The 14,832-nt window shown below is 46.3% G+C and overlaps 1 protein-coding gene across 1 annotated transcript; it reads right to left on the bottom strand.

Annotated features, from left to right (window-relative positions):
• Positions 1–1,384: 1,384 nt before the first annotated feature.
• On the bottom strand, positions 1,385–2,769 carry LOC123490889 (cyclin-dependent kinase 5 activator 1-like). Its single transcript, XM_045220731.1, has 2 exons — positions 2,683–2,769; positions 1,385–2,390 (listed from the first exon to the last, which is right to left on the bottom strand). The coding sequence occupies exon 2, from the start codon at positions 2,376–2,378 to the stop codon at positions 1,791–1,793; it is 588 nt and encodes a 195-aa protein (XP_045076666.1). The 5' UTR covers positions 2,379–2,390; positions 2,683–2,769; the 3' UTR covers positions 1,385–1,790.
• Positions 2,770–14,832: the final 12,063 nt, after the last annotated feature.

The raw sequence follows: 14,832 nt of genomic DNA, 5'->3' as shown, positions 1-14,832 counted from the left end.
ATCCATTCATTGTTTCATTAATCAATTTATTAGTTTGTTCGCGCTTACATTTGTTCATCCATCCATCCATTCATCCATCCATCCATCCATCCATCCATCCATTCATTCATTCATTCATTCATTCATTCATTCATTCATCTCTGTCAGAATATATACCTGGTGGCTTGCTGGCTGGGGTCGTTGGAGAAGCTTCTGGAACGCTGCTGTGAGGGCAGTCACCAGGACTACAGAGTGTTTATGAGTGCTGAGCCTACCCCCACACCACAGGAGCACATCATCCCTCAGGTACACACACACACACACATACACACACATGCATTTATAATAACACGGTGTGTTTTCCTAATTTAAAAGTGTGTTTGTTCTCCTCTCCTCACTCAGGGCATCCTGAAGAATGCCATCAAGATCACCAACGAGCCTCCCACTGGCATGCATGCCAACCTTCATGCTGCTCTGGACAACTTCGACCAGGTACAGGAATGTGTGTATTAATGTCTGTCTGTCCACTGGTGTTAGGGATGGGCAATTGAAATTATTGTTCAAAATAATCTCATCAAATGTTTGATTCACACTTTATAATAATGTCCAGTAATAGATCATTTCTAAGGCTATTATAAACAGTTCTCACTATTTACTAATTGCTGTTTCTACATTTGCAAATGTTAGTAAGCTATACATAGTTATTTATACATTTTCAAATGAATTATTGGATAATTCATTAGATGTTTAATATAGACCCTTATAAAACATTTACTAATCATTAGTAAAGTACAGTGGTGTAAAGTAACTAAGTAAAAATACTTTGAAGTACTACTTTGAGGTATCTGTACTTTACTTGAGTTTTGTCTGACTACATTCTGAAATAAAATATGTGCTCGTTACATTTCTAATGCTCAGGCAGGACAGCAAAACGGTCAAATTCATGTACTTATTAAGAAAAAATGCATCCCTACTGCCTCTGATCTGGTTTGTAAAATATTGTTGAACTGTGTCCCTGGATTCCCATAAATAAATAAAAATAAAGGCAATTAGCATAATATAAGGAATTTGATATATAGCCTTTGCTTTCACTTTTGATACTTAAGTACATTTAAAACCAGATACTTTTAGACTTTTACTGAAGTAGTATTTTACTGTGTGACTTTCACTTTTACTTGAGTCATTTTCTTTACTTTTACTCAAGTTTTACTGAATTGGGTACTTTTTCCACCACTGGTAAAGTATTATCTCCACCAAGATCTCAAAATGACATGGAAAATATCAATTGTAAAATAATAAGGACACAACACTGGATGTTTAAGAGAATATATAGCATTTTATTCCAAAACAGTCACACTGTTCGTTCAAGTTCATCAGAACCAATGGTCCTCAAACGAACCCCCTGTCCCCCAGAACTGTCCAGTCCTGTGCTTGCTGTGGGGGAACATGGGTGTTCACTTCACAGTCTAAAGCGGCAGGGTTGCAGCTTGTCTGTTCAACCATGATCTGAGCACTAGCCCACTCACACAAGGGTGCCTCCTTCCCTCCCGTGGTAGAAAGTGCACATCTCACACAGTCAGAACAGTAGGCTGGTAGGCTGCAGCCTGTGTGATGTGAGCACTAGCACAGTCACTCGTGTGCCTCCAATCCTCCCGTGGTAGGCAGTGCACACGTCAGACAGTCAGCTGGTACAGTAGATAGTAAGCTACAGCCTCAGTCCTCTACAGATTCATACCTACCGATTTGTGTTCTCTTTCAAGCCAAATTAACCCTCATATTAACCCTTAAAATCTATAAATCATATTTTCCCATCAAAGCTCACCCTCTACCCATTCACTGAACCAATCCTCTTCCCTCCCATTTTGAAATGTCAGGCTATAGTAGCAGCGCCGGCACAGGAACTCACCCAGGCAGCGCAGCAGCTCGCCGGTTGTAGCGTGGACCATCACCAGCCTCTTGGGCGTGTCGAGGTCCTGGGCGATAACCGTTTGGGGCGTGTCGGGGGCCGTGTTGGAGTTGGTCAAGGGGGCCTTCTCGACCGACGAGGCGGCGTTGTTGGAGCTGTTGGCAATGGCTGGAGTGCTCTGGTACTGGGTGGACAGCTTGTCACAGGATTGAGACTTCTCCAGGGTGAGGGTGGACAAGTTGGAGGAGGACTGAGACTTCTCCCGGTTCTCGTTACTCAGATGGGTGATGTTGTTTTGGTTGATGTTCTCGTGGGCCTGCACCTTATTGGAGCCCTTCTTCTTCACAATCCGCCTCCATGGCGAGTAGCGCTTCAGGGTCTTGTCTTTGCCACTCTTACGGGTCTGGACTTCAAAGAAGTGGCCCACCGTGTCCGGCCCATCTTTGAAGTGGACTGCCTTCTCGCGGAGTGAGATAGACATTGCGGATCCCATGGTCAATAGTGCCTGTGGAAAACAAAATGCTTCAATATTAGCAAAATGAAATGCATGGCATCAGTTCAGTAGGCCTACCTAGCTCAGCTCTGGGTGTCTCCCAGATGGCAACCTATTCCCTATGTAGTGCACTGCTTTTTACCAAGGCCTATAGGAGTCTGGTCAAAGTAGTTCAATATATAGGAAATAGGGTTCCATGTGGGACATAATCTAAATCGAAGAGTATTAAGCATAGACATTAGGGTTATGTGTTCATAAACATGAGCAATATAACATTTCAAAGCAAAACAAAAATATTACTCACTGATTTCAAGTTGATATGTGAAAAATTGTAAAGATAATTCAATATTTTCTTCGTTAATTGAAAGGTAAAGACGGGTTGTCCAAGTGCTTTGAGTTCAAGGCTGTTATGGTTGTGAACATCAGAATTGTCCAAGGTTCTGAAATCGACCGTTCTGAAATTGTGTGACCCCGTCGTAATAAAGAGGCACGTCATAGAGGCGATTTTGTGAAAGTTTTATGTTGGCAAAAATAAATAAATAACACAAATAAATAAAGTCAGATATTCGCCATGATAGAATTTGCCTCATATTTGCTATAGCCTAGCTCAATACGTTGAAAACGAAATAATCTTTGAGTGACTGCTACGCTTCAGCATTATATTTCTGGCCTCACTGGATGAATAACATGTATCTGTGAGTGTTTTGCATGGATCTCAACGGTCTGTCAAATTAAATTGGCAACTCTGTCAGGTGCGCGCTTATCTCGTTCACCACCAGACTCTACTTCCCCCTAAAGGGTGCGTTAGTCGTTTCACTTTAGCAATCTACTCCGATAATGAGCATTTAGCCTAGGGACAAATAGGTGCTCGCCTATAATCGCTATTTGAAGTGGGGAGCATACAGGCCTACTTCATTGTCAGGACTGACTGAAGGACTAGCTTAAAATGCGTTATAGAAGTAGGCTAAATAGCCTTTTCGTGTAAAACGCAACATAAGAACCAGCAGTAGCTCAAATAAAAACGTCTAAAACTACACTCCAAAGTTATAAAAAAATATATACCGTATCAGTTAAAGGTTTGGACACACCTACTCATTCAAGGGTTTTTCTACATTGTAGAATAATAGTGAAGACATCAAAACTATGAAATAACACATATGGAATCATGTAGTAACCAAAAAAGTATTAAACACATAAAAATATATTTTATGTTTGAGATTCTTCAAACACCGCTCTTGCTGCTGGTGATTCTCAGATCCACCTCTAGGCAGACGACACCATTTTGTATACATCTGGCCCTTCATTGGACACTGTGTTAACAAACCTCCAAACGAGCTTCAATGCCATACACCACAACATCCGTAGCCTCCAACTGCTCTTAAACACAAGTGAAATGAAATGCATGCTCTTCACCCGCCCAAAGCCCCATATACTACCCACCACTGCGACCTGTATGCTCTTGTTGGCTGGTCCACACTACATATTCGTTGCCAAACCCACTGGCTCCAGGCCATCTATAAATGACTTCTAGGCAAATCCCCTCCTTATCTTAGTTTATCCTAATCTCTGAAGCTGGAGACACTTATCTAACTTTAAGCATCAGTTGTCAGACCACCTTACTGATCACTGCACCTGTACACAGCCCATCTAAAATTAGTCCACCCAACTACCTCATCCCCATATTGTTATTTATTTTGCTAATTTACACCCCAGTATCTCTATTTGCACATTATCTCTTGTACATCTATCATTCCAGTGTTAATACTAATTGTAATGATTTTGCACTATGGCCTATTTATTGCCTTACCTCCATAACTTTCTACATTTGCACACACTGTATATATTTTCTGTAGTATTTTTGACTTTATGTTTTGTTTTACCACATCTGTAACTCTGTGTTGTTGTTTTTATTGCACTGCTTTGCTTTATCTTGGCGAGGTGGCAGTTGTAAATGAGAATTTGTTCTCAACTGTCTTACCTGGTTAAATAAAGGTTAAATAAAAAAATAAAAAAATCAGTTGCCTTGATGACAGCTTTGCACACTACTGGCTTCACCTAGAATGCTTTTCCAACAGTCTTGAAGGAGTTCCCACATATGCTGAGCACATGTTGACTGCTTTTCCTTCACTCTGTGGTCCGACTCATCCCAAACCATCTCAATTGGGTTGAGGTCAGGGGATTGTGGAGGCAAGGTCATCTGATGCAGCACTCTCATTCGTGGTAAAATAGTCCTTCCACAGGCTGGAGGTGTGTTGGTTCATTGTCCTGTTGAAAAACAAATTATAGTTCCACTAAGCCCAAACCAGATGGGATGGTGTATCGCTGCAGAATGTTGCGGTAGCCATGCTGGTTAAGTGTGCCTTGAATTCTAAATAAATCACAGACAGTATCACCAGCAAAGCACCCCCACACCATAACACCTCCTCCTACATGCTTTACGGTGGGAAATACACATGCGGAGATCATCCGTTCACCCACACCACGTCTCACAAAGACACGGCAGTTGGAACCATACAGTGAGGGAAAAAAGTATTTGATCCCCTGCTGATTTTGAACGTTTGCCCACTGACAAAGACATGATCAGTCTATCATTTTAATGGTAGGTTTATTTGAACAGTGAGAGACAGAATAACAACAAAAAAATCCAGAAAAACGCATGTCAAAAATGCTATAAATTGATTTGCATTTTATTGAGGGAAATAAGTATTTGACCCCTCTGCAAAACATGACTTAGTACTTGGTGGCAAAACCCTTGTTGGCAATCACAGAGGTCAGACGTTTCTTGTAGTTGGACATCAGGTTTGCACACATCTCAGGAGGGATTTTGTCCCACTCCTCTTGCAGATCTTCTCCAAGTCATTAAGGTTTCGAGGCTGACGTTTGGCAACTCGAACCTCTGGCTCCCTCCACAGATTTGTTATGGGATTAAGGTCTGGAGACTGGCTAGGCCACTCCAGGACCTTAATGTGTTGCCTTGGCCGTGTGTTTTGGGTCATTGTCATGCTGGAATATCCATCCACGACCCATTTTCAATGCCCTGGCTGAGGGAAGGAGGTTCTCACCCAAGATTTGACGGTACATGGCCCCGTCCATCGTCCCTCTGATGCAGTGAAGTTGTCCTGTCCCCTTAGTAGAAAAACACCCCCAAAGCATAATGTTTCCACCTCCATGTTTAACGGTGGGGATGGTATTCTTGGGGTCATAGGCAGCATTACTCCTCCTCCAAACACGGCAAGTTAAGTTGATGCCAAAGAGCTCGATTTTGGTCTCATCTGACCACAACACTTTCACCCCGTTTTCCTTTGAATCATTCAGATGTTCATTGGCAAACTTCAGACGGGCCTGTATATGTGCTTTCTTGAGCAGGTGGACCTTGCGGGCGCTGCAGGATTTCAGTCCTTCACAGCGTACTGTGTTACCAATTATTTTCTTGGTGACTATGGTCCCAGCTGCCTTGAGATCATTGACAAGATCCACCCGTGTAGTTCTGGGCTGATTCCTCACCGTTCTCATGATCATTGCAACTCCACGAGGTGAGATCTTGCATGGAGCCTCAGGCCGAGGGAGATTGACAGTTATTTTGTGTTTCTTCCATTTGCAAATAATCTCACCAAGCTGCTTGGCGATGGTCTTGTAGCCCATTCCAGCCTTGTGTAGGTCTACAATCTTGTCCCTGACATCCTTGGAGAGCTCTTTGGTCTTGGCCATGGTGGAGAGTTTGGAATCTGATTGATTGATTGCTTCTGTGGACAGGTGTCTTTTATACAGGTAACAAGCTGAGATTAGGAGCACTCCCTTTAAGAATGTGCTCCTAATTTCAGCTCGTTACCTGTATAAAAGACACCTGGGAGCCAGAAATCTTTCTGATTGAGAGGGGGTCAAATACTTATTTCCCTCATTAAAATGCAAATCAATTTATAACATTTTTGACAAGCGTTGCTCTGGAATTTTTGTTTTGTTCTTCTGTCTCTCACTGTTCAAATAAACCTACCATTAAAATGATAGACTGATCATTTCTTTGTCAGTGGACAAACGTACAAAATCAGCAGGGGATCAAATACTTTTTCCCCTCACTGTACATCTCCAATTTGGACTCCAGACCAAAGGACAAATTTCCATTGGTCTGATGTCCACTGCTCGTGTTTCTTTGCCCAAGCAAGTCTCTTCTAATTATTGGTGTCCTTTAGTAGTGGTTTCTTTGCAGCAAATCGACCACGAAGGCCTGATTCACACAGTCTCCTCTGAACAGTTGATGTTGAGATGTGTCTGTTACTTAAACTCTGTGAAGCATTTATTTGGTCTGCAATTTCTGAGGCTGGTAACTCTATTGAACTTATCTGGGTCTTCCATTCCTGTGGCAGTCCTCATGAGAGCCAGTTTCATCATAGCACTTGATGGTTTTTGCGACTGCACTTAAAGAAACTTTCAAAGTTGTTGAAGTTTTCCGTATTGACTGACCTTCATGTCTTAAAGTAATGATGGACTGTCATTTCTCTTTGATTATTTGAGCTGTTCTTGCCATAATATGGACTTGGTCTTTTATCAAACAGGGCTATCTTACATTTTAGTCATTTAGCAGACGCTCTTATCCAGAGCGACTTACAGTTAGTGAATACATCTTTTTTTTTATACTGGCCCCCTGTGGGAATCGAACCCACAACACTGACATTGCAAACGCCATGCTCTATCAACTGAGCTACATCCCTGCCGGCCATTCCCTCTCCTACCCTGGATGACGCTGGGCCAATTGTGCGCCGCCAATGAGTCTCCCGGTCGCGGCCGGCTGCGACAGAGCCTGGATTCGAACCAGGATCTCTAGTGGCACAGTTAGCACTGCGATGCAGTGCCTTAGACCACTGCGCCACTCAGGAGTACATCTTCTGTATACCACCCCTACCTTGTCACAACACATCTGATTGGCTCAAACACATTAAGAAGGGAAGAAATTCCACAAATTAACTTTTAAGAAGGCACAGCTGTTAATTGAAATGCATTCCAGATGACTACCCCATGACGCTGATTGAGAGAATGCCAAGAGTGTGCAAAGCTGTCAAGGCAAAGGGTGGTTTCTTTGAAGAATCTCAAATAAACAAATCAAAATATAATTTATAACACTTTTTTGGTTACTACATGATTACATATGTGTTATTTCATAGTTTTGATGTCTTCACTATTATTATACAATGTAGAAAATAGTAAAAATAAAGAAAAACCCTGGAATGAGTAGGTGTGTCCAAACTTTTGAATGGAACTGTGTATATATATCATGGTATATCCTTGTGTGCAAGAATGTCTTAAGAATCAGTTGATCCAATTCTAGCCTAAGCTCGGTTTGAATATTCAAGTACCGCCCCATCCCTAACTGCTGTCCTAATACAGTTGAAGTCGGAATTTTACATACACCTTAGCCAAATACATTTAAACTAAGTTTTTCACAATTCCTGACATTTAATCCTAGTAAGAATTCCCTGTTTTAGGTCAGTTAGGATCACCACTTTATTTTAAGAACGTCAGAATAATTGTAGAGAGAATGATTTATTTAAGCTTTTATTTCTTTCATCACATTCCCAGTGGGTCAGAAGTTTACATACACTCAATTAGTATTTGGTAGCATTGCCTTTAAATTGTTTAATTTGGGTCAAACATTTCGGGTAGCCTTCCACATGCTTCCCACAATAAGTTGGGTGAATTTTGGCCCATTCCTCCTGACAGAGCTGGTGTAACTGAGTCAGGTTTGTAGGCCTCCTTGCTCGCACATGCTTTTTCAGTTCTGCCCACCCATTTTCTATAGGATTGATGTCAGGGCTTTGTGATGGCCACTCCAATACCTTGACTTTGTTGTCCTTAAGCCATTTTGCCACAACTTTGTAAGTACGCTTGGGGTCATTGTCCATTTGGAAGACTCATTTGTGACCAAACTTTAACTTCCTGACTGATGTCTTGAGATGTTGCTTCAATATATCCACATAATTTTCCTTCATCATGATGCCATCTATTTTGTGAAGTGCACCAGTCTCTCTTGCAGCAAAGCACCCCCACAGCATGATGCTGCCACCTCCGTGCTTCACGGTTGGGATGGTGTTCTTCGGCTTGCAAGGTCCCCCTTTTTCCTCCAAACATAACGATGGTCATTATGGCCAAACAGTTCTATTTTTGTTTCATCAGACCAGAGGACATTTCTCAAAAAGTACAATCTTTGTCCCCATGTGCAGTTGCAAACCATAGTCTGGGTTTTTTATGGCGGTTTTGGAGCAGTGGTTTCTTCCTTGCTGCGCGGACTTTAAGGTTATGTCGATATAGGACTCGTTTTACTGTGGATATTTATACTTTTGTACCTGTTTCCTCCAGCATCTTCACAAGGTCCTTTGCTGTTGTTCTGGGATTGATTTGCACTTTTCGCACCAAAGTACATTCATCTCTAGGAGACAAAACGCGTCTTCTTCCTGAGCGGTATGACAGCTGCGTGGTCCCATGGTGTTTATACTTGCGTACTATTGTTTGTACAGATGAACGTGGCACCTTTAGGCATTTGGAAATTGCTCCCAAGGATGAACCAGACTTGTGGAGGTCTATAATTTTTATTCTGAGGTCTTGGCTGATTTCCTTTGATTTTCCCACGATGTCAAGCAAAGAGGCACTGAGTTTGAAGGTAGGCCTTGAAATACATCAACAGGTACACCTCCAATTGACTCAAATGATGTCAATTAGCCTATCAGAAGCTTCTAAAGCCATGACATCATTTTCTGGAATTTTCCAAGCTGTTTAAAGGCACAGTCAACTTAGTATATGTAAACTTCTGACCCACTGGAATTGTGATATAGTGAATTATAAGTGAAATAATCTGTCTGTAAACAATTGTTGGAAAAATTACTTGTGTCATGCACATTGTTACAAGCCGGGTTAGAACTCCGGTCTCAGAAGTGTAGAGCTGGGGGTACTACCCCTTAGCCACAGAGGAGATGTTGTAGGACCCAAATGAAACACCCAAGGCAATACTCCAGGCAAGTAGATTTAATGTTCCAAAACAGGAGGCAAAACAAAACAACTCCACGAGGGGAGAAAAACAAACTAAAGATAACTTCAAAAACTTACTAGGACAGACACGGTGAGACAAAGCAGGAGACACACAGTCAGGACGCAATAACCAAGTGAGAAACAAGGGGAAAACACACAGCTAAAATACACAAGGGGGAAACAAGGCACAGGTGACCTGGATAAGCTAATTAGGACACATGAGGAAGAACTAAGGCAAAGGGGGAACACAGCTGACCTCTAGAGGCCAGGAGACAAACAGGGGAAGCAGGAAGCTGACAGGACCCCCTCCTCTAGAAACGACTCCTGACGTTCCTTCCAGAACACCCTGGCCCCAGGGTGCGAAAAATCTCGGATCAACCCTGGGTCCAGGATGTCCCTGGCTGGAACCCAGGAGCGCTCCTCTGGCCCGTAGCCCTCCCAGTCCACCAGATACTGCAGAGAGTTCTGGACCCTCCGGGAGTCCAGTATCCGGCGGACTGTGTAGGCAGGCTGGCCGTCTATGATCCTGGGAGGTGGCGGGGGTCTGTGTGGGGGGCAAAAGGAGAAGACAAGACAGGTTTAAGGAGTGAAACATGGAAAGTGGGGTTAACTCTAAGGGAGCGAGGCAGAACCAAACGATACGAAACAGGGTTAACCTTTCTAGCAATGCGGAAAGGGCCGATGTATCTCTGGGAAAGCTTCTTGGATTCGACCCGGAGGGGCAAGTTCTTAGTGGCCAACCAAACTCTCTGACCAGCTCGGAAACTAGGGGCCGTCCGGGCGGTGGCGATTAGCCTGACTTTGGCATCTCTGGGAGGTCCGAAGGAGGGTACACCTGGCCTTCTTCCAGGTCCGCCTACAGCGTTGGACAAAGCGCTGGGCCGAGGGAACACCAACTGCGCCTCTTCCTCTGGAAATAATGGAGGGTTGTAACCGAACTGGCATTCGAAGGGGGACAATCCGGTGGCTGAGGACTGAGGGTGTTGTGGGCATATTCAGCCCAAATGATATAGGTGGCCCAAGACGTGGGATTACTGGCCGCCATACACCGCAGGGTGGTCTCCAGATCCTGATTAATCCGTTCCGTTTGGCCATTAGACTCTGGATGGAATCCTGACGATAGGCTGGCTGTGGCCCCAATAAGCCTGCAGAAGGCCCCCCAAAACCGGGACGAGATTGGGGACCTCGGTCAGAGACCACGTCCAGGGGAATGCCAAATATCCGGAAGACATGGTTCATGAGGAGCTCAGCAGTCTCCTTAGCCGAGGGCAGCTTGGGCAGGGGAATAAACCGGGCAGCCTTAGAGAAACGGTCTACCACCACAAGGATGACGGTGTTGCCCTGGGATAGAGGAAGTCCCGTGAACAAAGTCCAGAGAAAGGTGTGACCATGGCCTTCGAGGAACAGGTAAGGGATGGAGCAGTCCCTGGGGTCGCTGGCGTGTCGACTTTCCCTGGTTGCACACAGGGCAGGCCTCAACATAGACCTGCACGTCCTTCTTGATGGACGGCCACCAAAACCGCCGTCGGAGGAACTCCAGTGTGCGAGCACTGCCAGGATGGCATGTCAAGGGCGACTCATGACCCCACTGCAAGACGCGGGCCCGAACCGAGAGAGGAACGTACAGGCGACCGGCAGGACCACCGCCTGGATCGGGCTCATGGGCAAGAGCTTCTCGTACCCCTCTTTCTAGTTCCCACTGAAGAGGTGCGACGATCCTAGACCTCGGAATAATCGATGCCAAGGGCTTCTCTTGTACCTCGGGAGAATAGACTCGAGACAGAGCATCCGGCTTGACGTTCTTGGTGCCAGGTCGGTAAGTCAGGAGGAACTGGAATCGATTAAAGAAAAGGGACCATCGTGCTTGCCGAGGGTTCATCCGCTTAGCCTGTTGGAGATATTCCAGGTTCTTGTGGTCTGTGAGAACCTGGAAAGGGTGCTGAGCCCCCTCAAGCCAATGGCGCCACTCTTCCAAGGCCAGTTTTACCGCAAGCAACTCTAGATCCCCCACGTGGTAGTTGCGCTCGGCCTCAGACAGGCGGCGAGACATGAAGGCACAAGGGTGTAATCTCCCATCCGCACCCCTCTGTGACAGGACGGCTCCCACCCCCACCTCTGAGGCGTCCACCTCCACCACGAAAGGTCTCTCTGGGTCAGGGGTCACCAGAATCGGAGCAGAAGTGAAGCGGCGCTTGAGATCCTCGAAGGCCCCTGCTGCTTCCGGACCCCAGTGAATCTTGGTCCCTCCTCCCTTGGTAAGCGTCGTCAAGGGGGCTACCACCGAGCTGAAATTCTTGATGAACTTCCGATAGAAGTTAGAAAAGCCAATGAACCGTTGAACCTCCTTGACCGTGGCAGGTGTGGGCCAATCGTGGACCGCCTTGACCTTCTTGGGATCCATCTCTAGGTGCCCGGGAGTGACAATAAACCCGAGAAACTGAGTCTGAGAAACATGAAATTCACACTTCTCAGGCTTAACGTAGAGGTGATTGTCAAGGAGCCTCTGGAGAACCCGGCTAACATGCCCCTCATGTTCCTTCAGTGACCTCGAGAAGATGAGGATATCGTCCAGGTACACGAAGACGAACAGATTAAGCATATCCCGGAGAACATCATTAATCAGGGCTTGGAATACTGCGGGGGCATTGGTGAGCCCGAACGGCATCACCCGATATTCATAGTGTCCCGTGGGCGTGTTGAACGCCGTCTTCCATTCGTCTCCTGGCCGGATCCGCACGAGATGGTAAGCATTGCGGAGATCCAGCTTAGTAAAAATGGACGCCCCTTGAAGCAGCTCAAAAGCAGTGGCCATGAGAGGAAGAGGGTAACGATTCCGAACCGTGATCTTGTTGAGTCCCCGGTAATCAATACAAGGCCTCAGACCCCCGTCTTTCTTTTCAACAAAAAGAAGCCCGCCCCAGCCGGGAAGTAGAGGCATAGATGAGGCCGGCTGCCAAGGACTCCTTAATGTAGGTGTCCATAGCTGCGTGCTCGGGGAGGACAAGGAAAAGATCCGACCTCTAGAGGGCAGCACCCAGGGAGTAGATCAATGGCACAGTCATAAGTGCGATGAGGCGGTAAGGCAGTAGCCCGGGCCTTGCTGAACACTGCCTTGAACCGATGGTAAACACTGGGGACTCGGGAGACGTCAACAGACTCTTGAAACTGGGTACTAGGGGCTGAGGAACTCCTGAAGCATGCAGGTGAGTTGGCAAGTGGGACCCCAGCTAAGAATGGTGCCAGTAGGCCAGTCGATCTGGGGATTATGTCTGCATAGCCAAGGGTGACCCAGGATAATAGGATACTCGGGAGAGTCAATGAGATAGAAGGTCTCCTCCTGCTGGTGTTGAGAGATGGTAAGTCGCAGGGACTGAGTCGCCTCAGTAACTTTTCCTGGTTCCAGAGGTCTGCCATCTAAGGCTGTAACTGCCTGGGGTTGAGGAAGTAGTTGGGTAGGGATCTTAAGTTCCTTAGCCAAGGTTACATCCATAAAATCACCTGCGGCACCGGAATCGATCATAGCCTGGACCCGATGCTGGTGGCCCTCCCAGGACAGAGTAGCTGGAATAGCTAGGACCGCGTTAGTAGGAGGAGCTCTAATTTTCCCCATCACAACCCTCCTGTAGCTGGGCGGGGACAGGCGTTTCCCGAAAGCTCGGGGCAAGTGGAGCGGAAGTGGCCGGCAACCCCGCAGTAGAGGCACCGACGCTCCCTCATGCGACGTTCCCTTTCGTTGGAAGAAAGCCTGGAACGGCCTAACTGCATGCTCTCCGGGGAATCCTGGGGCAGTTCAGGAGCCGGGGCAGCTCTGAATGACGGAGTCCAAACAGGAGAAACAGAGCTGCTCAGAGGAACTTGGGACTGAGACACCTGACGGCGAGCCGTTCTCCGCTCTCTTAGACGATTGTCCAGGCGGATGGCCAAGGCTATGAGGGACTCGAGATCTTCAGCTGGTTCACGGGTGGCTAACTCATCTTGAAGGAGCTCAGATAACCCTCCCTGAAAGCAGACCCTCAGCGCTTCATCATTCCATCCGTTCCTTGCTGCTATGGTTCGGAACTCAATGGCAAAATCTGCCGTGCTTCGGGGGCCCTGACGGAGAGACAGTAGGCGCTTGGAAGCCTCCCGCCCACTGACAGGATGATCGAATACCCGCTTGAACTCTTCTACAAATGCAGCGTGGGAGTCACAACAGGCCTCCTGGGACTGCCACACCGCAGAGGCCCAGGCGAGCGCCTTGTCTGAAAGAAGGGTAATGAGGTAGGCAATCTTGGAACGGTCTGTGGGAAAACTTGAGGGTTGGAGCTCGAAGGTGAGGGAGCATTGGGTAAGGAAACCCTGGCAAGAGCTTGGATCCCCAGAAAAGGGCTTGGGAGGTGGTAGTCGGGGCTCCGCCAACCGAGAAGGCCTGTCGTCACTGGGAGGTGACCGGGGGAAAGGGGGAGGACCAAGGAGGCGTTCAAAGAGCTGGTGAAGGGAACTCATCATTTCGGCCAGGAGTTGAGAATGTCTAGCCATCAGCTCCTCTTGTCGGCTGAGAACGGCTTCATGGCGCTGGAAAGAAGCCTCATGTCGAATGATCACCGCCAACAGGTCCTGGGAACTGAGTGTTTCTGGGTCCATGATTGACTTGGTTATTCTGTCACAAGCCGGGTTAGAACTCCGGTCTCAGAAGTGTAGAGCTGGGGGTACTACCCTTAGCCACAGAGGAGATGTTGTAGGACCCAAATGAAACACCCAAGGCAATACTCCAGGCAAGTAGATTTAATGTTCCAAAACAGGAGGCAAAACAAAACAACTCCACGAGGGGAGAAAAACAAACTAAAGATAACTTCAAAAACTTACTAGGACAGACACGGTGAGACAAAGCAGGAGACACACAGTCAGGACGCAATAACCAAGTGAGAAACAAGGGGAAAACACACAGCTAAAATACACAAGGGGAAACAAGGCACAGGTGACCTGGATAAGCTAATTAGGACACATGAGGAAGAACTAAGGCAAAGGGGAACACAGCTGACCTCTAGAGGCCAGGAGACAAACAGGGGAAGCAGGAAGCTGACACACATATTAGAAGTCCTAACCGACTTGCCAAAAGTATAGTTTGTTAAAAGGAAATGGGAGTGGTTGAAAAACTAGTTTTAATGTCTCCAACCTAAGTGTATGTAAACTTCCGACTTCAACTGTATATTATCAATATTTCACAAACTCCTTCCACAACCACCCTCGCTCTCTCTCTCTCTCTCTCGCTGTTTCTCTCTCTGTCTATCTCTCTGTAGGACATATTGGATCAGTGCAGTAGAGAGCAGGAGTTTGAGACCATCCTGTTCACTCTGTGTTATTTTCATGCCTGTGTGGCTGAGAGGCGTACGTTCGGTCCTCAGGGTTGGAACAGGAAATACCCCTTTAACACTGGAGACCTCACCATCTCTGTCAATGT

The sequence above is a fragment of the Coregonus clupeaformis genome, unplaced genomic scaffold (assembly GCF_020615455.1).
Source record: "Coregonus clupeaformis isolate EN_2021a unplaced genomic scaffold, ASM2061545v1 scaf5337, whole genome shotgun sequence".
Classification (NCBI taxonomy): domain Eukaryota; kingdom Metazoa; phylum Chordata; class Actinopteri; order Salmoniformes; family Salmonidae; genus Coregonus; species Coregonus clupeaformis.
The sequence above is the reverse complement of the archived record's forward strand: the minus strand, read 5'-3'. Positions and strand labels throughout refer to the sequence as shown.

What these genes read in the sequence shown, in the direction of transcription:
- LOC123490889 (XM_045220731.1), bottom strand. Translation starts at nt 2,378, where the DNA reads ATGGGATCCGCAATGTCTATCTCACTCCGCGAGAAGGCAGTCCACTTC.